Source organism: Chrysochloris asiatica, unplaced genomic scaffold, assembly GCF_000296735.1.
Source record: "Chrysochloris asiatica unplaced genomic scaffold, ChrAsi1.0 scaffold00007, whole genome shotgun sequence".
Taxonomy (NCBI): Eukaryota; Metazoa; Chordata; class Mammalia; order Afrosoricida; family Chrysochloridae; genus Chrysochloris; species Chrysochloris asiatica.
The window spans coordinates 5,950,982-5,975,550 of NW_006408525.1; the positions used below are offsets into that span (position 1 = coordinate 5,950,982).

The 24,569-nt window shown below is 38.5% G+C and overlaps 1 protein-coding gene across 1 annotated transcript in view; it reads right to left on the bottom strand.

Annotated features, from left to right (window-relative positions):
- AATF (apoptosis antagonizing transcription factor) overlaps positions 1-24,569 on the bottom strand; it is a 139,920-nt gene that overhangs the window by 33,398 nt on the left and 81,953 nt on the right. Inside the window, exons 9-10 of the mRNA XM_006833627.1 lie at positions 11,241-11,308; positions 9,000-9,080 (exon numbers count right to left, since the gene is read on the bottom strand). Of these exons, the coding sequence (XP_006833690.1) occupies positions 9,000-9,080; positions 11,241-11,308 (149 nt within the window). The remainder of the gene's footprint in view (positions 1-8,999; positions 9,081-11,240; positions 11,309-24,569) is intronic.

Consider the following 24,569-nt stretch of genomic DNA (forward strand, 5'->3'; position numbering starts at 1 on the left):
GTCCACCCGATCCGCCATCTTGTTTGTTCTCCTGGATATGTTCTTTTTGACAGTGAATGCAACACCATTCCTCTTCAATTTGTCATTCCAGCATAGTAAATCATGTGGTTGTCAGATTCAAAATGGCCAGTATCAGTCCATTTCTGCCCACTAATGCCTAAGATAGCAATGTTTATGCATTCATTCCATTTCATTTTTGACAACTTTCAATTTTCCCAGATTCATACTTCATACATTCCATGTTCTGATTTTCAATGGATGTTTACAGCTGTTTTCTCTTCATTTTGAGTTGTGCCCCATCAGCAAATGAAGGTCCTGTGGGCTTTTCTCCCACGGGCTTTACTCCATTCGCTTTATCACGGTCAACTCTACTTTGAGGAGGCAGCTCTTCTCCAGTCGCATTTTGAGTGTCTTCCAACCTGAGGGGCTCATTTTCTGGCACTATATCTGACAGTGTTACTCTGCTATTCATAAGGTTTTCAGTGACTAAATATTCGGAAGTAGTTCATCACTCTTGCTTCCGAGTCTGTCTTTGTCTGGAAGCTCATCTGAAACCTGTCCACCATGGGTTATTTAAAATACTGGAGCCATAGCTTTCGGAATCCCAGCAACTCACAAGCCATCCCAGTATGACTAACTGACAGACGAGTGGTGGCCGTTTGGTTTTAAGTGGAAACTGTCACTTTAAATTCTTTACTTGTTTCTAATTCTTTACCTATTTTTGTAAGAAAAACATTATCTGTATGTTTTAAGACGTCTGTTTATGGTATCCTTAAAAAAATGATCTGTTTCTTGTTTAAAAATCCTAAAACATACACAGAAAACTGAAAGCCCTAGTAGTTCATTCTATTCTCTCTAAATAATCACTGTCAATTGTAGCTGGCACGTTTGGCTGTAGCACTTCCATGTACAAATAAATAGTAACTTGGTAAATATTTAAGATGAAAATTGGATTGTAACATACCTATTATTCTGCATTACATTTTTTCCTCACTGAACCATCAATTATAGTCTATTATTTTTCATGGTTACAAAATATTCCATTGTGTCAATGGTTATAATTTAATCAATTTATAAAATAACCAAACAATGACAAAATGTTCTACATAAACTATGTTGTTGTTTGTTGTTAAGTGCCGTCGAGTCGGGTCCGACCCATAACGACCCTGTACAGGGTTTCCGAGGGTGTAAATCTTTACGGGAGTAGAAAATACCTTTTTAATGTATTTTTATGGAGTAAATTTTAAAATGTAAAATCATCAAATTTAAAATTATGTTCATTAAAAATGGAAAGACTGGGCCAAAATGCCTTCCCAAGCATTGTGTAGTTTTAATCTTTTGTTATTGTTTTTGTTCGTTGTCACTGAGTCAGAGTCAGTGTCAACTCATGACAACCCAATCTGTGCAGTGAAACTGTTCCCAAGGTTTTTAAACTGTGACCTGTCAGAAGCAAAGTACCAGTCCTACCTTCCAAGACTCCTGTGGAGGGATCTGAACCGCTGATCTTCCAGCTAGTAGACGAGTGCTTAGCTATTTGTACCACCCAGGAACTCTAGATTGTGTCACCACACATTATTATCACAAGTATAAATGTTCAAGTCACCCCTTTGTCGAAATATATGTTGTGGAGTTGGTTCTGACTCATGGTAACCTAGTAACTGCACGTACAACAGAATGAAACGCTGTATAAGTACTGTTATAATAAATGCATTTTAATGCCTTTAGGCTTCATAAACCTTGAGTTTCCATCTGAAAAAAGAACACCGTTCTTGGTTGTGTCCAAAGACAGGTTTAATTCACTTTCTGTATAAAGAATATCAACTATAAATACTCCAGTTGTGCTATCCAATACAGCAGCCACTTACTACAGGTGGCTAAGTACTTAAAATGGGGCTCCTATGAATTTATATGTGCTATAATTGTAAGATACACAGATTTTAAAGCCTTGAGATGAAAAAAAGTAAAATACATCATTAGCAATTTAGAAAAAAAAATAAGTTGTTGAGATATTATTTTTGGTATATTGGGTTACATGAAATATATTACTAAAATAAATTTAATCTGTTTATTTTTTCTTTTTTAATGTGGCTTTTAGAAAATTAGAAATGATCTATGTGGATCATATTATATTTTTATTGTACGGTACTCCTCTATAGGGTAATTTTACAATTTAATATAATATAGTCAGTTAACTATTAACTGCAAATGAAAGACAGACTTTCAAAAGTAATCAGATTAAAAAGACTCTCTAGCAATACTTACTTTCTTTACATCTCAATGCTATGGAAGAAGGATGTGTGTTTTAGTATTCAAAGTCTTTAACCAATCATGCTAAGAAAAGGTATATGCAATTTTGTTGCAGCAAAACAGACCACAGTTGTTGTTAAGTGCCATTGAGTTGGTGCTGACTCATAACAACCCTGTATAGGGGTTCCAAGGAACAACTGGGGAGTTTGAACTGTAGAGTCAGTCCAATGCTGACCCTACAGCGCCATTCCAGGACTCCAACCAATACAATGAGACATTTCATTATTTAGATAAATCATAAACAAATCTATTTATATATAATGCCAAGTAAAATACTGATGCAAAATGTGTCTTCAGTTGACATGCCCAGTCTAAAGCCACTAACCTGCTCTCAGTCAAAATGCTATTTTCATCTAAGTACGGTTGATCTTTGCTGTTATAGTTAGGAAAACCTATTTTTTCAATTCTTTTACAGGCAGAAAACATAACTTGCTCACTGGTGGGGTCTAGTATCAGTGACAAAAGCTGGCACATCCTCCTGGCTTTCCTTGAGGTCTAGCTTAAGGGCGATATTTATAATATTCTCAATTATCCTGGTCATATGGCTTGGTCTTTAGGACAGGACGCTAGCCAAGAGGTCATTTTGGGGCCTATGGAGGTCAGGTGGTCCTGCCCAGTGAAACAACTCAGCAGCCAGGAGTTAGAAACATGGGCATGAGATCAGACCACTTAGCTTCAATTGCAGCTTATTCCTTAGTAGCTATCTACTTCTCTTCAGAGCATTTCAGATGAACTAACTAATTTAATCTGCTTAGCAGCTCTATGCAACTTTATTATGAAGATGAAGGGACTGACACACATAAATAGAAAAAAACTTGCCCAAGGTCTCAAATTCATTAAGATTCCAAACCTAGACAGTTTGGCTTCGAGCTTCACTCTGTGCATAAACTGCTCAGCACAAGGACTGACAGAGTTCTAGAAGTGTCAGTCGGCTATTACTGCTGCTACTAACCAAGATTACACAGTCCTAACGTCTATAATCACAAGGAGAGCCAGCTGAGAACAAATGACAAAGCCAAAAGATAATGAAACCACACAACCCTTCAAAAGTGTTTACTTTACATTTACAGAAATAAGACAATTTCCAAAAATAGAGATTTCAAGTATACACCACTTCTGGCTTCCTTTAATGTTAACAAATCACATAACTACAGTGCAATCATCAAAACAAAGAAATTATATAGGACTCCTGGAACAGCGCTGTAGGATCAGAACTGAACAGTGAACCACAAGGTCAGCAGTTCAAACCTACCAGCTGCTCCTTGGAAACCCTATGCAGGCTTGCTATGAGTTGGAACTGACTCAATGACACTTAACAAAAACAACACTATTAAACCATAGACTATATTCCAATTTCACAAATGCTCACACCCGTGTCCTTGTCCTTGTCCTTTTTCAGGACTCAATCCAGGATCTGGCATTGACTGCTATGTCCTTAGTCTGCAGCAGTTTGTGACAGTTCTTCAAGTCATTGTTTCTCATGACCATGACACTTTTGTTGAGTGCAGGTCAGTTATTTTGTAGAGTATTTCACAATCTGGATTTGTCTGATGTTTTCTCATGGTTAGTTTGAGGTTATGCATTTTGGGCAAGAAAACCACAGAAACAATGTTATGTCCTTCTACGGAAGAAACAGGGAATAGATGTCTTATTGCTGGTGGGGTTAACCTTGTGCAATTAGCTAAGGTATCTGCTATGTTACTCTATAATAAAGTTACTGGTTTTCACTTTGTAACTGGTAAATTCCCTTGGGAGCGATACATTGAAACAATGCAAATAAAGTATTTCTCTTCAAACTTTTGTCCATTGGTGGACCACAATGATTACTGTGGTGGCTGCCTTGTGTTGATTTTGTGTTTCTCACATTCCCTCTACATTTAATAACTGGAATTTGCGACCTTCCGTTGGCATATCAACTGTATTCCAAAAGGCTGTAAAACAAACCAGTCCCAATAGGACAAATTTGTGCAGAAATTCCAAAGCCTTCCAAGTATAAATAGTTCCTCAGTTTGTTATTTCCAGGCTTCTACAGTAAGGAGCTCTGGTAGTGTAGTGGTTATGAATCAGGCTGCTAACCTCAAGGTCGGCAGTTCAAAACTACCAGCTGTTCCACGGAAGAAAGATGAGGCTTTCTGCTTCCTGTAAAGTTTTGCAGCCTCGGAAACCCTGTGCAGGGTCACTATGAGTCGGAACCGACTCCCCAGTACTTAACAACAACAGTAACCATAGCATCCCATCTCTATCCAATGAGGTTTCTCTGACGCATTCTGCTTTCATGCGCTTTTCTCCTTTCCATCTCCACGGTCACTCCTTCTCGGTGAGCATTCTTTATTGATTCCTCTTCCTCTGTCTCATGTATGTTCACACTTCTCAGGGATTTATTCCTTATCCCAGTACACTCTTGTCACCCTACACACATCTTGGGAGACAGCAATTAAATTATCTCCAAAATATCAGTGAATACTTATATCCTTTTTTGACTCAAAAAACCCATCTCTGAACTTATTTTATGCTCTCCCTCAAAAAACAAATGCTATCCTCTTTGTAACCTCTCTTTGTACATACCAGCGAACGAAACCATACTCACCCAGTTCTCTTGGAAGCCCTGGGATTCACTCTAATTTTCTCACTGCCCTGTACCTCCTCACATCCTCACTCCTAAGTACCAACTTGTGGTTGTTGTTGTTAAGTGCTGTCGAATTGATTCTGACTCACTGCGACGAAGGAGCAAGCAGTTGGTGGGTTTGAACTGCCGACCCTGTGGTTCGCAGTGCGGAGCTGATCCTACAAGCGCCACACCAGGAGTCCAAGTACCAACTACTTACCCTCCTAAATGTTTCTCAAGCTATCATCACCTAGTCATGCTAGCCTTTGTTCTCATGTTAATTCATTTCTATAAAAGTCCTAGAATTATCTTTCTAAAATGCAAATGTGGTGAATAACATTCCTCTACCTAACATCTTTCAGTGACTCATTATCATCTACTGAATGAAGTATAAAATTCTTAGCATAGCCATGGTCTAGCACTTGCCTACTCAGACAGTCTCATGTCCTGCTCTCCTGCCCCACAGTCATGTTGTCTCTGCCTAAATAAATTACTTTACTTTCCCCCAAGTGGGACATGTACCCTTGCAAGTCTATGTTTTTGCAAACTAACTCTTGTTAGTTTTACAAGACTAACTCTTACTAGTCTCTTCAAGGCTACGTGTGGATGTCGTATCTTACAGAAAGTCCTCTTCAGTGGTCCATGTTTCCAATAGTGAAGCAGACATTTTCCAGGATCCAACCTACTATCCCACACTGCATCTTGGTGGCAAGTCTCCTTAACTTCCTTCAATCTGTGACAGGTAATCCAGGATGATATTGCCCATAGCATTTAGCTATGGTCAATGTCAGGGTCTGCTTATCATCAGCCATCCCATCCAGACTTGATCGTTCTTGAGGGCAGCTTGGTTCTTCCAGAATCTAGTATGATTTCCAGAACAAGGTGGACACTCAAACCATTTCTTATATATTAATGCCTGTTGTTATGTATTGTTGAGTAGGGTTTCTGAGGTTACAAATCTCAACAGGAGCAGATAGCCTCATCTTTCTCCCATAGAGTGGCTGGTGATTTTAAACTGCTGACCTTGTGGTCTAATTCTTATTCTACAGGGCCACACCAGGACTGCCTCCATTAATGTTTAGTCCTATTTAAAAAGAATGTCTCTGCCTACCTGCCTGCCTATTCCTGAAATACGATTTTAAATGCCTCTGAAGAGATAGCATTTAAAAGTGTTATAAAATGCTACAGCAACAACAAAAGTACACAAGAGGGTTTTCAAAAAGTTTGTGGGAAAATTCCATTATCTTTCAATTCCATTTTTCCATGAACTTTTTGAAGTCCCCTCATATAATTTAATTGACACACCTCTACTAAATTGCGCAGCAATGTTAATTTAATCAATTAATATAAGAAAAGCAATTCAGATAAAATCCTGTTTCTATGGTTCCACATGATAAATAACAACTATGATTTGTGAAACAATGGAGCCCTGTACTCCTAAGTTATTTGCCATGCTAGAAAAGTGCTGCCTGCTCTAATACTCATCCAGATGTCTTAATCTATTCTATGTTTACAGTAACAGCCATTTCTCATTACCTGATGAGCAGTTTAATTTTACTACTATCATAATCATCTGATATCATTTTCTGGCTGACTAGCGTCTACAAGCACTATACTAGATAAAAAGTTTGGAATTGTCTTAAAAGATAAAGCAGCACAATTCTTGTCCTCAAGGGGCATACAAATACATTTTTGAAGTAAAAAAATGTAGAAATGTCCTTTTTCCTCTCAATTCTTTTGAAAAGTCTACATCTGCAATTGAAATACCAATAGAGAAACACAAGAAAAACCACAGAAACTAACATTTTTGCACGTCTACTGGTGTGGCACTGTGGATAAGGCACTGGATGGGCCACAAGGTCAGTTTGAACTACAAGGTTAGCGGTTCAAACTCACCAGCCACTCCTTGGAAACCCTATACAGGATCACTATGAGTCGAAACTGACTCGATGGCACTTAACAACAACAACTATGCTACATATTTAACTGATTATTTCAATTAATCCCCAAGCCAAATCTCTAAAGTAGGGATTATAATCACCACTCAGTAAATAAGAAAAGGAAGGTTCAGAGAATAAAGAACCACCAAAATCATACAGCCAGCCAGAGCCAGGATTTGAGCCAATTAAAAATTGTGAGGTCTTCCCTCTAGCGAACACTGACTGCCTCTCGTACTTTTAAAAGCACAGTAGTGAATGTAAAGCTGATGCTCTCCCATGTAAACTATCACTCAATTCACAATAAAAACTTATTTTAAAAAAAGGCAGCACAAGTACTAGTGGAAAACTCTAAACCCCAAATTAAAGAAAAGGAGACCATTCAACTTGTCACTTATAAAGCAGTATTAGCAAACAATCTGTTTATAAATCCTTGAAGAGGGAGAAGGAGGTATGTGAATAAATGGAAACTAGAGTAGGAAATGATACAATTTGGAATAACAACAGCAATAATCATGAGGACATTAGTGGTAACCAATACGCCTACAGTGCTTACTATGTAGCCGGCACTGTTCTAAGAGCTGCACGTATACGCACTCATGAACTCTCACAGCAACACTTCGAGGCTGGTCCTATCAGCTTCTCTACTTCACAGATGAAAAAGAAAAAAACCAGCAGACAGTTTGAGTACCTTGCCCTAGTAATAAGCGTTGTTTGTTAAGTTCTGACTCATAGCGATCCTGAAATACCAGTTTCCAAGGAGCAGCTGGTGGATCTGAACCACCAATCCTGGGGTTAGCAGTCCAGTGCTTATCCTACAGCACCACACCAGGAACCTAACTAACAACTGTCACTGTTAAGTGCTGTCAAGTCGGTTCCAACTCATAGCGACCCTGTACAGGGTTTCTAACAGTGTGAATCTGTGGAAAGCAGAAAGCCTCAGATCTTTGCCATGGAGTGGCTAGTGGGTTTGAACCATCAACCTAGTGGTTCACAGCCCAGTGTTTATCCTACAAAACCATCATGCTTTAAGTAACAACTAATCAGTGTCAAAACTGGAGACTCAAACTCAGGTGGTCTGGCTTTCAAGTTCAAGTTTTTAACCATTACTCTAAAAATGAACCAGAAGAGGAAAGAAGATGTGGAAACTTATAAGTATGAAAAGGTTAAGTATATTATAACAATTTAGCCTGAGATTGAAAAGAGCGACTTCCTATCAAAAGATAATGAAAAGCTACTTTGTACATCTGCAAGTTAAAGTTAAAGTACATTTCATGGTGAGTTTCGTTAAATAGTAAAATTAGTTATGAAATGTTTCTCTATGGTCTTCAAATATGAGATATACCCAATCTGTCTAAGGGAAATTTAAACTAAGGACCAGTGATTTTACCTATCCTTCTAAAACAGTCCTAACACCCAGTTTAAGATATTTTTAGGGTGCACTTGAATTACAAGTTAATTTCTTTAACATTGAGACTGTACGAACGATAATTATACACATAGAAATGCTACATCATACTCTTTCCCCTTCTTTGGTGTGTATACTTAAGAGGTTCCTTAAAAAGTTCATAGGACTGAGGGTTTTTCTACAGCTACAAATTTCCATTTCTCATAAAAAATTGTATTTCTCATCTCATTTAAGTATATTGCTAACATTTTCTGCAGTCCTTCATTTAAATCATTTAAGCAAACTGTGTACATATATGGCATCATGAAAAAACCAGACCAATATAATCCCACCAGAGAGCTTCGAAAAGATCATGGAAAAACTCCATTATATTTTAATTCCATCATTCCAACAGTCTCCTTTTATTCTAATTGAGACTATAAATTTTTTACATAGTTCTACAGCAATCCCTTTTAAATATTAATACAATTTCAACTATTTTGTCTTTGTTTTCTTATTATTTCTCTTTCAGAGAAATGTATGTGTTATTTCATTCGTAACAGTGAAACAAAAAGTAAGCAATAAACTATTTCCATTTTAGAATTAGAAAACCAAGTTCCCAAAAGTTTCAAATACCGTTCTGGCTATGGTCTGATTCTTATAGTCACAATTATGAGATGAAATAGAAAAATTATATAATAGACAAAATGTCAAAAGAAAAGATACAACGTATCATGCTAACTCTCTCTAAAATATAACTCACCGCAGCTTTCTTCCTTTGCTGGCTTTCCGATCTACCTTCTTGTGGATTTTGCTTCGTAACTTCTGGATTGCAAGCCACTGCCTGTGAAATTCACAAGCAACGTTATGCATCATCACTAACAAAAACAGTTACATTTGTTGACAAATTAGAATTTTTCTCACTCACAACCTGCTGACGGACATCATCAACCTACACCTAGTTCCTCCAAGGTAGTCTGGGGCCAAAGCAACTAATCAACTGAAGAGGATTTGTGCAATCCTGAAAAAACAAATGGCAGCTGGGAAATTCTACAGCAAATTTGGTTAACAATACTCCTTAGTATTTGGAGTTGCTGTGACAAGCACTAAATCTACTAGCCTGCAGGAAAACTCATCAAATTGACTATAACTGTGTGGGTTTTCTTTTAATGTTTTAGCTGGGTAACATGTTCTATTATTAATGCTGTTACTGCTATTTGGTTTGAGAACATATATTCTTTAAATCTAATTTTATCTTTGCTAACATCCAAGTGCTTTTTCTTGTAAGTTTCTAATTTTTGCTAATTTAAAAATAATCATCCACTATTGATACTAGTTTTAAAGTCATTTTATCTGATTTTCATTTCATCTGTAAACATATTTCAGTATGTTGCTGAAAGATAAGGACTCCCTGTTTCCAATGTAACCTCAATACCATTATGACAAAAAATGTTAACAATTTTTCACTATCAAATATTCAGCCAGTCTTTAAATTTCCTAGATTGTTTTAATTTTACAGCTGGTTTGTTTGAACCAGGATCCAAACAAGAGTCACATATTCTATAGCCATTATAGATAAGGAATTAATTTTTCAAATAAAGAATACTAGACTAAGAAAATCTTCATAAACTGCTTATATGAACAAACGTTCAAAAAAGAAAAGAAAAAAGGCAGCAGCGGTAGAAGCAGCCAGTCATCTTACCTGATTTATTCAACGAAAACTCAACATCAGGAAAAAAAAAATCTACAGAAATCCAATTACTGTAATCTTAATATAATCTTAATTACCATAATCTATTTTATTGTAAAGTCAGATAAATGTACAATATAATCACCACTTAAATGCAATTTGCTATATCACATTAAATTTATAGCGAATAGCTCTCTATAACATTCCAGAGATGCACAAAATATCAACAACCCCTGCCTTAAAATTCAACTAATGTTTTACTCAAGTAAAACTATTTTATCAACACAAATTTTTCATTGCTTTCTCAAAATGCTGTTCTGCCATGAATCCCATTCTGGCACTTGCAGCTTTTGTTTCCTTTCATGCTTTTGCAAATTATGGCTCATGGCTATTTAAATGTACACTATTCATTAGGTAGCACTCTAAATGCCCTTTTTATTTTCCAACCACAGGATGAAGCATACACACAAGAGCCTTCCTTCACTACTTTACATTCTACTCTGACATCTGGGTAATGTTGCCATGTTCCATTTCTAATTGTGCTGAAGCTTTTACTAAAGAGGTGGAGGTCTAAATTAGGGCCGACTCTAACAAAGCGGACTCCACTCTCAGCAAGGAACCTGTTGTACACAGAGCCACATTTTGACAGCTGAGAGCAATATTGGGGTGACTGCTTTTTACTCACTGGTCAGCAGAAAGATATGGCTATAAGCACAACCCAAAGGAAACAGCAGGTGAGTGAAAACAAACCCTTCAACAAGCACAAACAGGTGTCTTCTAATCTCTCCTCAAATAGCACCATGGCAATGTTGGATAAACATTAGAATTTCTGTCACTTTGTCTTTCTAGCTCTTATTATCTTGTTTAGGCATTTGTAACTGTATGGTTAATCACTGTCTTTATGGCAGAATTAGAGGAGCTCACCGGATAAATTATTATATATATTATATATACTATTCACACAAGCAGCCGTTACAGGTAGTTCCAGACTTATGATGAACCGACTTATAACCATTTTTTTTCCCCTGCAAACATCTTACCACTAGTAACATGTAAAACATACATATTAAGCTTGTATGTAATGTTTCTAACCCCCAAAGACAAATAAAGATTGCATCTATAAAGATACTGGTAATAAAAAGTAGTAATAATGAAAAATTAAAAATAAAAAAAAATGTTTTCAACTTATGTCAGCACTGACTTTACAAAAGAGTTGTCTGAATGGAACCCTGTCTGAACAGAACTCGGTCTTAAGTCAGGGACTAGCTAACTGTATCGGCTGCTTGCATGAATAGAAAACGATATCTAAATTACCTTCCCATGGCCACCTGATCATTGGGATCCAAGGAACTGGTCTTCCGTTCTATGAGTTCTCGAAGGAGCTAGAGAAGAAAAAGGAAAGTGACTGATTTATTTATCATCTCCCAGCATCAACTGACTTTTAAAAGGGCACAGTAGGGATTCTGAATGGCATGGTGACAGCGCTAAAACTGCAATCAATAAGGGATAACCCAGTGGCAAGAGCATGGCTGAATTCTCATGAACCCTTTCCTATTTATGTATCTTTAAAAAGGTGGCATGGCAATAGCTGAGAACACAAGTCCATTTGGAAGACTTATTGTACTGCAGTTCATTTCAAATGGATCAATGAGTGTGCAACGTTCCCTTCATTGTTTTTATGATTAGTTTTGTCCAGCCCATCAATATCAATGGAGAATCTTTAAAAGGTCAGGTAGGAAGGGTTGTGTGGCAAAAAGGAAAACCCATCAGCTTCTTACCAACAGGATAACGGTACATGGTTAACTTCTGACCTATAACCTCCAGGAGGCAAGAAGGTCTTCCTCAGGCAAAAACCTTTATTGCATGTAATTAAAAGTGTAGCCCTCACCCTCTTGTTTTCTATACCTGGTGCATGCTTACTACTAAGTGATTTGATCATATATGACACTAACACATTCACAGCCACAAAAATGGTAAGAGGCAACCAAAACAAAGTTACATGTGTATACTGCAAATGCAACAGAGAGAGAGGACCAGCCTCTCAATTTATGCAATTAACTCCATACGAACTCTAAATTGCTCTCCTATTCTCCTCTTACTCTGGATGCATGCAATCTAAGTCTAAATCTATACCTTTCACACAGACTGAAGAATCCAATCCTAGGCGCAGAGAAGGCGATGGATTTAAAAGTTAAAAACATTTAAGGAGAAGAATTTTAAATTATAATAGTAAAACTAAATATCAACTCTCCAACACCAGCATTGTATGTAGAGAAATAGCAAAAAAAAAAAAAAAAGATTAAAATTCCAAACATCTTCTGAGAAAAACCTAAGGGAAGATACTACAATAATCTGATCCCTGCTAATCATTTGTCAATAATACAAGTTTGACTTTAAAACTGGTTTCTTTACAAAAAGAAGTCATTATTTTGCCAGTAAACCAAGGTAGCTATACAGATATTTCATCCAGTTAAATAACTGAAGTCAGTGGAGGATGGAGAGGGAGGAATACATTCCTATAAAAATAGTTCACTTTCTAATTCTGATTTGCTTATCTAAGTAGGCACTGGAAGTAGTAACAAATTTGTACATTCACATCCATCAGACGACTCTTTATTGCAAAAGGGAAAAGGATATCTCACTTGCAATTAAAAAACCTCCCATGATGGTTTTTCACTTGCTTATTTTGGACATTATTACCACAGCAATTACATTTAAAAATGTGGGGAGCAGAGGCCACTGGCTTAGTATCACTAGAAAACAGCTAGCTATTTCTCTACCCTGTTTATCTGATTGATTCCCAACATCTTTCTGGCAGTCAATCTACCCGTTTATCTCTCCTACTTCATCACAGTCACTTCTGGCAGCTAAATACAAGATCCAAATCCAGTGTTACACAGACATACGACACAGTAAACCTATGTACCTCTGCTACTCTGTAAACAGCTGCCCTTCAGGCTAAGCAAAAATAAGCTTCTGATTCCTAGTCAATATTCTGTCAAAAGCAAGGTTGTGGGGAGGGATGGCTAATTTAAAAAGAGAAGAAGAGAAGAAAGAAAATAATAAAAAGAAAAATAATAGAATGACTGTAATTTTATTGCCCTTACACCTTATTCCAGATACATTAGAGATTACAACCGCTCCTGGGTTTCCTAATCATCTCTGATCCCTGGAGACTGGGTCAAGTCAGGGCTACTGGGGGCAAGTGCTCATGGAAGGCTGCCCCCACACAACAGGGGTGAGCCTTTGCAAGAGGCACCATATGCCCTTCCCAAAGCCAGAGAACTGGGGTCACACGACTGCAGCAGAGCGATTATATTTGCAGTGGTCCCTGAAATTCAAACACCAAGCTGGTGCATTTACTTTCAAGCAGTCAGTGTGCTTTTCGTATTCTGGGTGGTGTTTTCACCATTTACTAGTTATTCCTGATTAGGAAGGCTGTTTTACTGGTCTGTCTGGCTAAATGTCATCTGTTCAGTTCCATGCTTAGAAGACACTGTTGTGTTCAATGTGGAAATAAGAAAACAACAACAACAACAACAACAACAAATACAATTAAGCAAACTATTGCTGAGGCTACCACTATTTCTCACTGCGATTACTATCATGGGAGTCCTCATGTGGTACTGTAGGGTAAGCACTGAACTGCTAACCTAAAGGTCGGAGGTTCAAATCATTCCTTGGAAACCCTGTACAAGGTAACATAGCTATGAGTTAGAACTGACTCAACAGCTGTTAACAACAATGATCATTATCAGTGGGTTTAAATTTAATTAGAAATACAGTTTTCAAACACAGTTGCTGAAAAGTGAAGCTTCAGGAATACTGAACAGAAGATTTTATTGTGGACAAAGTTTTCCATGAAAATTCAAATTTCCGTTACAGTTATTGTTGTAAAGTGTCGAGTCCGTTCCGACAAACAGCGACCCTGTATAGGGTTTCCGAGGAGCAGCTGGTGAGCTTGAACTGCCAACCTTGTGCTTCAAACTGACTTTGCAGTCCAGCATTATTAACCCACAGTGCAACACCAGGAATCCATTACAGTTATTGGAATGTTTTATTTTGACAAGGACATAATATTTATAATAATTTTCTATGTGATTTGGAAAATGAAGAGATCTATAGAGCATGTCTGTTTTACTCTATTACAATTCTTCCAAATAATTCTGAACTCAGAAAGCTTTAATTGCTTTGCTTCTCTAGTTTAAGGGCAGGGGTGGGGAACCTTTTTTTCCATCAAGGGCCTTCTGGATATTTACAACATCATTTGCAGGACATGCAAAATTATCAACTTAAAAAAAAAAAAAAAAAAAAAAAAGCCTGCTATATTTGGTCAAACAAGGAGCGGCTGGTGAGTTTGAACCACAATCCTTGGGGCTAGCAGTCCAGTGCTTATCATATAGCGCCACACCAGTAGAGCCAAATTATTCATACACGGTCCAATTATATAAAGGCATTTTCACATATGCAAAGAGTCAACAATTTACTTTCCACACATTTGTTGATCGAAAGTTGGCAGAAGATGTGGTACACTAAAATGAGAGCATGTACCAAGAAAGAAAAAGTCATGAGGTTTCAGAAAAGAGGTTTAACAAAGGAAAGAAGCAAAGGCAAGTCCCAGGACTGCAGAAGGGGCAGGCACTGCGAACAGACATTCCTGACAGGAGTGGGATCCACAGAGCTCAAGGAGTGAGATTCCAGAAAAAAGAGGTGGAGGCAGGAGGAAGTGGTACGTTATTTTATATATTCAAGGCATTTGATGCATATGGGAAAAAATAGCAGTGAAAAATTATTTAACAAACAAACAAAACAATGAAGGAAATCTTTCTAAAATCAGCATTATTAACTCCAGTGGGAAAAGTTGCAAGAAAATTCTAATCGTAGTACATTACTCATGAACAACATTTTCTTAGGCATAATAACGTAAAAACTAACTTGTTTTGACAAAACTGCAATGTGAGAACACTAACAGAATGGAGTTATCACCACTCCTCTTTCAGTCTGTCATGTCATGGTGACTTCTGTGTTGCTGTAATACTATAGGCTATGCCACTGGTATTTTAAATACCAGTACGGTGGGCCGATGTGGCGCTGTGGGTTAATGTGCTGGACTGCAAAACTGGTCTGAACTGCAAGGTCAGCAGTTCAAGCTCACCAGACGCTCCTCAGAAACCCTATACAGGGTCATCATGGGTCAGGACTGGCTCAATGGCACTTAACAACAACAACAACATGGTGGGCAGATTTCAGTAGAGCTTCCAGAGTAAGACAGATTAGGAAGAAGTGGTCTGCTTTTGAATGGTTATCCAATGAAAAGCTTGTGAATACAGCTGAACATTGTCAGATCTTGTGCTAGAAGACACGCCCCTCAAGTTGTAAGGCACTCAAAATACAACTGAGGAAGACCTGCCTCCTCAAAGTAGAGTTGACCTTAATGATGTGAATGGAGCAAAGCTTTTGGGACCATTATTTGCTGATGGGGCACAACTCAAAATAAGAAGGAAGAAACCGCTGCAAGTATCCATTAATAATCAAAACATGAAATGTACAAAAAGCATGAATCTACTAGGAAAATAGGAAGTTGTCAAAAATGAAATGGAATGCATAAAGATCATTATCCTAGGCATTAGTGAGCTGAATGGACTGGTATTCACCATTTTAAAGCTGACAAGCATATGGTTTACTATACAGGGAATGACAAATTCAAGAGGAATGGTGTCATACTCATTATCAAAAAGAGCATTTCAAGATCTCTCCTGAAGTACAATGCTGTGTGACAGGATAATATCCATATGCCTACAAGGAAGACAAATTAATACCATTATTACTCAAATTTTTGTACCAACCACTAAAGTCAGTGATGATGAAACTGAAAAATTCTACCAACCTCTTCAGTTCGAAACTACCAGCTGTTCTGCAGAAGAAAGATGAGGCATTCTGATCCTGTAAAGATTTAGAGCCTCAGAAACCCTGTACAGGGTCTCTATGAGGCGGAACTGACTCCACAGCACATAACCACCACCACCATTAATACCTGAGAAGGAACCCTGGTAGTAGAGTGGATTAGGAGTTGAGCTGCTAACCACAAGGTCAACAGTTTGAATCTACCAGTTGCTCCAGGGGAGAAAGATAAGGCTTCCTGCTCTTGGAAACCCTATACAGGGTTGGTATGAGTTGGAAACAACTTGAAAGCACACAACTACCACCACCACCCACCATTACTATCTGATGTTGTTAATATTTTTATTTATTGAGTGTTTGCATTTGTGCTTTGCTTTCATTATATCTTTAATTCTAATCCAATTCTATGAGGCACAATTATCACTATTTTATAGAAGAAGAAACAGTCTCAGAGAGACCAAGGCACTTGTTCAAAATTGCATTCTAGTAAGCCATAAAACTAGGATTCAAAACCCAGTATGTCAGACTTCAAAGTCATGGCATTATGTGGACTCATTAGTAAATATTTAGGATCACATTAAATCTTATAAGATACACATTCATGTAATTTGGAAGTTCATATCTAGAGGCATTAGAGCTTAAAAATCAGGTATATTCTGGAACCTACTATCAAGATTTGACCAACTTATTTCATAGATAAAAAATCTAATTGGAAAATAATGTTAATAGAATTGATTACAAAGACATGAAGGCACTTTTCTTGAGTAAAAGGGCCAACTCAAAACGACACTGTAGGTCAAAGGGAAGGGAGGAGGGGGAAAGTTGGAGGAAACACCAAAGATCTGTTCCTGCTCTTCTTTTCCTGAAAAAAACCAAGCTTTTTCTTTGGATAACAGAGGCCTGTGAGGAAGGACAATCTACAACATTTTAACAGCAAAAGAAAGAAAAGTGTTTTAGATATTTTAATTCATTAGGATAAAGTTGATTTTATTTTAATTAAAATATTCTTGTGATAGTTAAAGAAGAGTCATGTTTTGATTAAGCCATCCAGGTCTCTAGGAGTTATATAAGATGTGTGAGGTGGAGAGCATTGTTTGGAGAGGAAGTGTTGTGAATAACCATCATGGAAAAAAACCAAAACAAAACAGAGAGGCTCCTCAAATGCTTCAGTAAGTAGTAGTACTAGGACGAAAGTCAAAGTATTTTATAGTATGATTCCTTTTACTTGTAAAATAACGAAAGGTATGTGAGTTTATTTGGATGATAAAGCAAATGAAAATTTGGTATTTCCTCCAGAAACATTTTTTTTCCCCTCTGTGTATCTGAGTGGAACAAATGGTTAAGCCCTCAACTATACTGAGCTGCTACAGAGGGCCAGCTATTCATCCCTGGTGTAGGGCATAGAATGGTGAACAGTCTTTCTCTCTGTGAAGCATAGAATCCGCTCAAGGAGAAGCAGGCATTAATCACACAATCTACTAATAAAATGTAAATTACATACAACAAAGGCAGTGGGTTCTGCCAAGGTGTGTGGGGAATGTGTTAAAGGTTTCCCCAAGGAAAAGATGACCATGCTGAGAATTAACAAAGGAGTAGAGAGAAGCAAGGGGGGTGCCCCCCCCCCCTCGGTAGGCAGAGGCGTTGTTAGACAGGCTCTAGGAAGTGCCTGTGCAAAAAGGGACTCCAGTGAAGAGAGAAGAGAGTGTTTCAGGTAGAGAAGGAAGACTGGTGGGAATGGAGCACAGGGGTGTGGAAGGTTAGGTTGGAGAGGTAGATAAGGGCCAGACTGTATTGAACCTTTAGTCCACAAAGGAATTGTATCCTCTAACACATTTAACATTTTGAAACTCTTACTCTGCCTACAATGACAATATATGGAGGAAGGGCAAAAGGAAACGTGAGGAAATCATTATACCACCTAAGGTGAGAATATGTCTGTTTTTGTCTTCATTGCTCAGTAAATATTTGTTAAATGAATAAAGCTGATAGTAGGTGTACTTGTGGAGTTCTAGTGTAGTGCTGCGGGTTAATGCACTGGACTGCAATGTCAGTATGAACCACAAGGTCGGCAGCCACTCCTGGAACCCTATACAGGTTCTCTATGGGTTGGAACTGACTCAATGGCACTTAACAATAATAACAGGGTATACTTAGCCTGTACTAAGGCCCTGGGTAATGCAAATGGTTTGTACTCAACTGCTAAACTAAAGGTTAGTCATCTGAATCCACTCAGAGGTGATATGGGAAAAGGGTTTGGCCATTTGCTTCTGTAAAGATTTCAGCCAAGAAAACCTGTGGTGCAGGTCTTCTCTGTAACACATGTGCTCACCATGAGTAGGAATTGACTTGATAGCAACAGGCTTGGTTTTTTTTGGTAAGGTAGAGGCAGTGGAGATGGAGAAAAATGGAAAAACTCATGAATTCACAGATCACCTTGATAAGACATGGTGATGAATTAAATGGCTATAAGGAAACCGGAATTTCAAGGATAACTGTTAGGTCATTAAAGCCTTGAGAATAGAATGAAACTTTTGGGGAAAGCATACTGAATGAAAAAAAGGAGAAAGTGGAATTTAGTCTTGAGGAATGACAGCAGTTAATGATTGGGAAGAGGATGAGCTGACTAAATATGGAGCAAACCCGTAAGTTTGAAGGATTCTATGGAAAACCCTATACAGGGTTGCTGTGGGTCGGAACTGACTCTACAGCACTTCACATCAACAACAACAACATGGGGAAAATATTGAATGATGCAGAAAGCATCAAAAGAAGATGGAATGGATATACAGAGTCACTATACCAAAGAGAAATGGTCAATGTTCAACTATAATCAAAAGTCAATGGTACTGAAGGAAGAAGTCCAAGGTTCACTGAGGCATTAGCAAAGAACAAGGATTTGGGAATTGATGGAATACAAATTGAAATCTTTCAACAAACTGATGTGTGGCACTGGAGGCACTCACACATCTAAGCCAAGAAATCTGGAAGACAATTACCTCACCAACTGACTGGAAGAAATCCATATTTGTGCTCATTCCAAAGAGATGCAGCTGAACAGAATGCGGAAATTATCAGACATTATCATTAAAATCCCATGCTAGCAAAATTTTGCTAAAGATAATTAAAAAATGGCTGCACTCATACATTGACAGAGAACTTTCGGAGGGTCAAGCAGGGTTCAGAAGTGGATATGGAATGAGGGATATCATTGCTGACGTTAGATAGATCTTATATGAAAGCAGAGACTACCAAAAAGATATTTACCTGTGCTTTATTGACTACGCAAAGGCTTTCAATGTGTGCATCATAACAATCTATGGGCAGCTTTGCAGAGAATGAGTATTTGGAACACTTAATCGTGCTCATGAGGAATCTGTATTTAGATCAAGAGGCATTTGTTCAAAAACAACAAGGGAACACAGAATGGCTTAAAATTAGGAAAGGCATGTGCCAGTGTTTTTTCTTTCATCATACTTATTCAATCTGTAACCTGAGCAAATAATGCGAGAAGCTGGATTATATGAAGAATGGGGCATCAGGATAAGAAGACGACTCATTAAGAATCTGTGATACGCAGATGATACAACCTGCTTGCTCAAAGTGAAAATGACTTAAAGTACTTACTGATGAAGATAAAAAACCACAACCTTAAGTATGGGTTGCACCTCAATGTGAAAAACAAAAACAAAAATTCTCACTACCAGACAGATAAACTACATCCATATAAGTAGGGAAAAGACTGAAGTTATCAAAGACTCATTTTGCTCAGATCAACCATTAACACTCATAGAAGCAGCAGTCAACAAATTAAACAGCACACTTCCTATACAAAACTGCTGTACAAGACCTCTTTAAAGTGTTGAAGAGCAAAGATGTCTGTTTCAGGATGAAGGTGCACCTGACACAAGCCGTGATATCTTCTATAACCTCATATGCACGCTAAAGTTAGAGAGTGAATAAAGAAGACCACAGAGGAATTATTGCACTTGAGCTACGGTGTTGGAGGAGAATATTAAAAGGACCATGGACTGCCAAGAAGAACAAACCAATCTGTGTTGGAAGAAGTACAGCCAGAATGTTCCCTGGAAGCCAGAATTGCCAGACTTTGTCTCTCATACTTCGGAGAAGGATATCATTGTTTGGTAAAATGGAGGGTTGGAGGAAAAAGGAAGACCCCCAACTAGAGGGACTGGCACAGTGACAGCAGTGATGGGCTCAAATGTAGCAACAACTGTGAAGTTGGTGCAGGACTGGGCAATGTTTCATTCTGTTGTGCCTATGTTAGCTATGAGTTGGTACTGACTCAATGGCACCCAAAAAACAACAACAAACCCCAAAGTATGTTTCACAGATGCCAAGAAAAGACTATGTCAGAAAGGTGAGAATATTCTGGGTCACTTGAAATCAAGTAGGGAAATGGCAGCGCAAAACAACCACAGCCAGCCCTGAACTGTTTATCACTAGGAAAATGCCAGAACGGGGTTTGTGGAGTGGGAGAGACAGACTAAAAATGAAACAAGCTGAAAATTAAATTCTGAGTTTTACATCATAACAACGAACAGTTGCATCTTGAAATTTCTTAGGTAGCCTTGAAGGCAAGATGCTGAAAGAGGATATGAAAGTCATACTAATATTAGGCTACAGACTTTTTTCCCCCTCTTTTCTCTTTTCTGTGATTACAGACTACAGTAGCCAATCTGGTTTTTGGGATTTTTTTGTTATTGCTGTTTTATTTTGTTTTTTTGTCCTCTCTTTACCTTTAAGAGGCTTTCTCTCTATTTATAACCCAAGAAAAGACAGCAATTGCTGTCATATAGTCAAGCTACAATCACACCCTATAACACCCCACAATCCAGGCAAGAACCAATACCAACTGCCATACACCAGGTAGGCAGACAACACCTGAGGCAGTTACTTTGAGTTAAGTAATAAGAAGAGTGAAAAGGGAAGCCCATCTCTTGAACACATCTAACTGGGGGCAATCAGAAAGCATAAAAATTACCAAAACACACACTCAATTAAGTATTAAGGCCACAGGTAACTACTGAACATGCCCAAGAAGCAAAAGCAGATGACCATATCAGCTCATGTACACAAACAAGATAAAGTGACTGAGACAACTGATATGGAGGAAGACCTATACTCCATACTGGAAAGAACACAGGCCTTGGAAATGCCTGAGAAGCAATTCAGAAAAATGATTATAAAATACATCAAAACACTTTCACAATGGAGTTGAGAAAAATAAGGAAGAAGTCAGGAAAAGGAAAGCACTACAGGAACAATCAAATAAGACAGAGCATTGGAAACAATTTGAAACCTATAGAAAGAGGTCCAAATGATTAATAATAGAAAAGCACAGTCGTTACGTATCGGGCTGCAAACCTCAAGGTCAGCTGTTCGAAACTACCAGCTGTCCCGTGGGAGAAAAATGAGGCTTTCTGCTCCCATAAAGATTGACAGCCTCAGAAACCCCGTATAGGGTCTCTATGAGTTGGAACTGACTCCACAGCACATAATAACAACAACAATGACAACAACAATCAGAAATGGACAATACACTGAAAGGGCAAAGGAGAGGAGTAGAATTGAAGAGATGGAAGCCAGAACTAGTGATCTGGAAGACAAATCTCTCAATAATACTAAGATAGAAGGGCAAGCAGAAAAAAGGATAAAAAAATCTGAAGGTCTAAGAATCATGTTGGACAACATGAAGAGTAATAACTTTAGAATTATCAGCATTCCGGAACAAGAAGAATCACACAAGTCCACAGAGGAGATAGTTGAGCTACTGGAAGAAAATTTCTCTAACACCCTGAAAAGAGAAAAGATAAGCATTCCAGAAGCTCACTGAACCCCAGGAAGGATAGACCCCCAAATAAAATAACCAAGACATATCATAATCAAGCTCTTCAAAATCAAAGATAAGGACAGAATCCTGAAAGCAGCTAGGGAAAAGAGAAGTGTAACATACAAAGGCAAGCAAATCAGTTTAAGCTCGGATCTCTCAACAGAAACCATGCAGACAAGCAGGCAATGCGGAAACATATATAAAACCCTGAAAGAAAAAAATCTTACGACCAAGAATCTTCTATCCAGCAACAGTGTCAATCAAATATGATGGTGTAATCAAAACATTCCAGGATAAACAGAAGCTAAGGGATTTTGCCAAAGCCAACCTTGTGCTGCAAAACATCCTAAAGGGAGTTCTGTGGACTGAGAACCAACAAGAACTGACAACAACCGGAGATTGACATATGTGTCAACACCACCTGGAATGTAATTGGTAATGGGAAGAGGCGAGAACAGAACAAAACTATAAGACAAACTTAGAGCATCTGAGAGATCAGTCTACGGTCAAAACAATTACAATAGAATAGAAGGTAAATACATAGGAACAGAAATCAAGATGGTGAGAAGGTCAGGTAGGTTACAGGATAAAATAGACTGTATTAAATGGAGGGAAAAGTTAATGGGATATAAGGTAACCTAAGGAGCTCTGGTAGCGTAGTGGTTACGAATCGGGTTGCGAACCACAAGGTCAGCAGTTTGAAATTACCAGCTGTTCTGTAGGAGAAAGATGAGGCCTTCTGCTCCCGGAAAATACTGTACAGGGTCGCTATTAGTCAGAACCGACTCCACAGCACATAACAACAACAACAACAACAAGGTAACCTCAGAGAAAATAATACTTCACAACATACCAAGAAAATGAAAATCCAAGAAGAACATGGAAACATTAAAACTATGAGGAAACTGATAGGAAAGAACACAAAAAAACATGAACTCAGCACAGGAAGACACAGAGAACAAAGAAACCAGCAGCAGCACAAAAAACAAACAAACATAATGGCAGCAATTAATCCATACCTATCGACTGGGATGCTCCTACATTGCTGTTGGGATTGCAAAATGGTCCAACCACTCTGGAAAGCAATATGGCGATTCCTTAGAAGGTTGGTAATAGAAATGCCTTATGATCCAGCAATTCCTCTACTTGGTATTTACCCACAAGAAACACGAGCCATAACACGAGTAGATATACACACATCAATGTTCATAGTGGCATTATTTACAATAGCAAAAAGATGGAGACAGCCTAAGTGTCCATCAATGAAGGATGTATAAAAAATCTGTGGTATATGCACACAATGGAATATTATGCTACCTTGAAGAATAACAAGGAAGCTGTACGCCACCGCATAACATGGATAAACCTTGAGGGCATTATGTTGAGTGAAATTAGTCAGTCACAAAAGGAGAAATACTACATAAGACCATTATTGTAATAGATTAAGAAAAAGGACCCACACTAAAAGGGGAAAATTTTTTTCTTTGCTAGTTACCGGAATGTGTGGGGTGGGTTTAGCGCAAGGAGGGGAAGGTGGAGCACAGGGTAGGGAACAGACATAGGATAGCTGGGGTGCTGGGGCAGGGGGTGCACAATACACAAGAAGGGGGAGGGGAATGGACGAACAAGGCTTATGGGAGAACAGTTAGGCAGGTTTGTATGGACTAAGTGGGCCAGAGGTAAATAATGATGTACACGCAACATTAGAACAACAGGGCTCTGGGATACAGGGATCGAGGCATGGTTTGAATAGTTAAAATAGGGGAAATAATGTTAAGATGCTTGGCTGTCTTTTGAATCTTGGTTTCCCTTGCCTACTGTTGTAAAATAGACACTTGAAGGGAGAGAAAGGAATAGCCAGAAATATCACCATAGAAAGCTTGTTAAGTCCATTTTTAGCCTATAACTGATTGGAATATCTAAAATGGGGCTACAACTTGCCCAGTGATGAAGGCTTCCTGCGGAGTCTTTGCATTGCATAAGACTATAGGTGGAATCCTGAACCCCATGCAGAATCTTCTGAGGTGGGACATTTTCACTTGAAAGGACAAGCAGACCAGCTTAGAGCAGCTAGAAGAACAGAAGATACTTCTTAAAAGAAAGACCGGCAGGAAAAATAAAAAACAGTAAGAATGCGACTACTACAAGAACAAGCAAGTTGTTTGCCTGGGAGCCATCGAGGCTAGTGGTTGGGCCCCCTCAGGGCAAACTCCCTTCCAAGACTAAGACTCAAGAGGAATACACGAGCAGGCATGTGGTCTTGCTGGTGACCACGTTGGTCAGTGATAAGGAGAAGTGGGGGGAAAAACAGCAATGAAGTTGTGAGCTAAGTCTGACCATGTTCAACAGACTCCTGTGAACCCAGGCTGAGACCTGGGTGGCCAGCACTATAGCAAGACCTGGGGACTTCTGGTCCCAGAGACAGTTACATGGCCACAGAGGCCTAAAGAGGAGAGTGAAGCATCCAGCTGATATAAGTGAGAAGAGATGAACAAGAACACCCATACTTGCAGATAGTACCCACTTGACCAGGCTGGATGATCAGAACTCGACTAGAAGGAGAAAGAAAAGAAAAAAAAGAGTAATCTGCTAAAATCTGATGAACTTGACCTATGCCTATGGATGTAGTAGCTCAAAAGAGGGAAACAAATCTTTACAGTAAGGATCATTCTCATCCCCTCGGTACACAGGGTTGACAGAGATGGGCAACTCAGACATTAGCTACCCAAAATGGGGGGGCTACAAAGGCAAGAAGTGACTGGCTTACAAACTTTCAAGAGGGAGCTAAGTTCCAGAGGATGAAGGGGAAGGTAGAGTCTTCACTGAGTGGTTTCCAATCTGTCTGGATGGGGCTGATGAAAGGAGATGGGGATAAGACTCTTGTACAATAG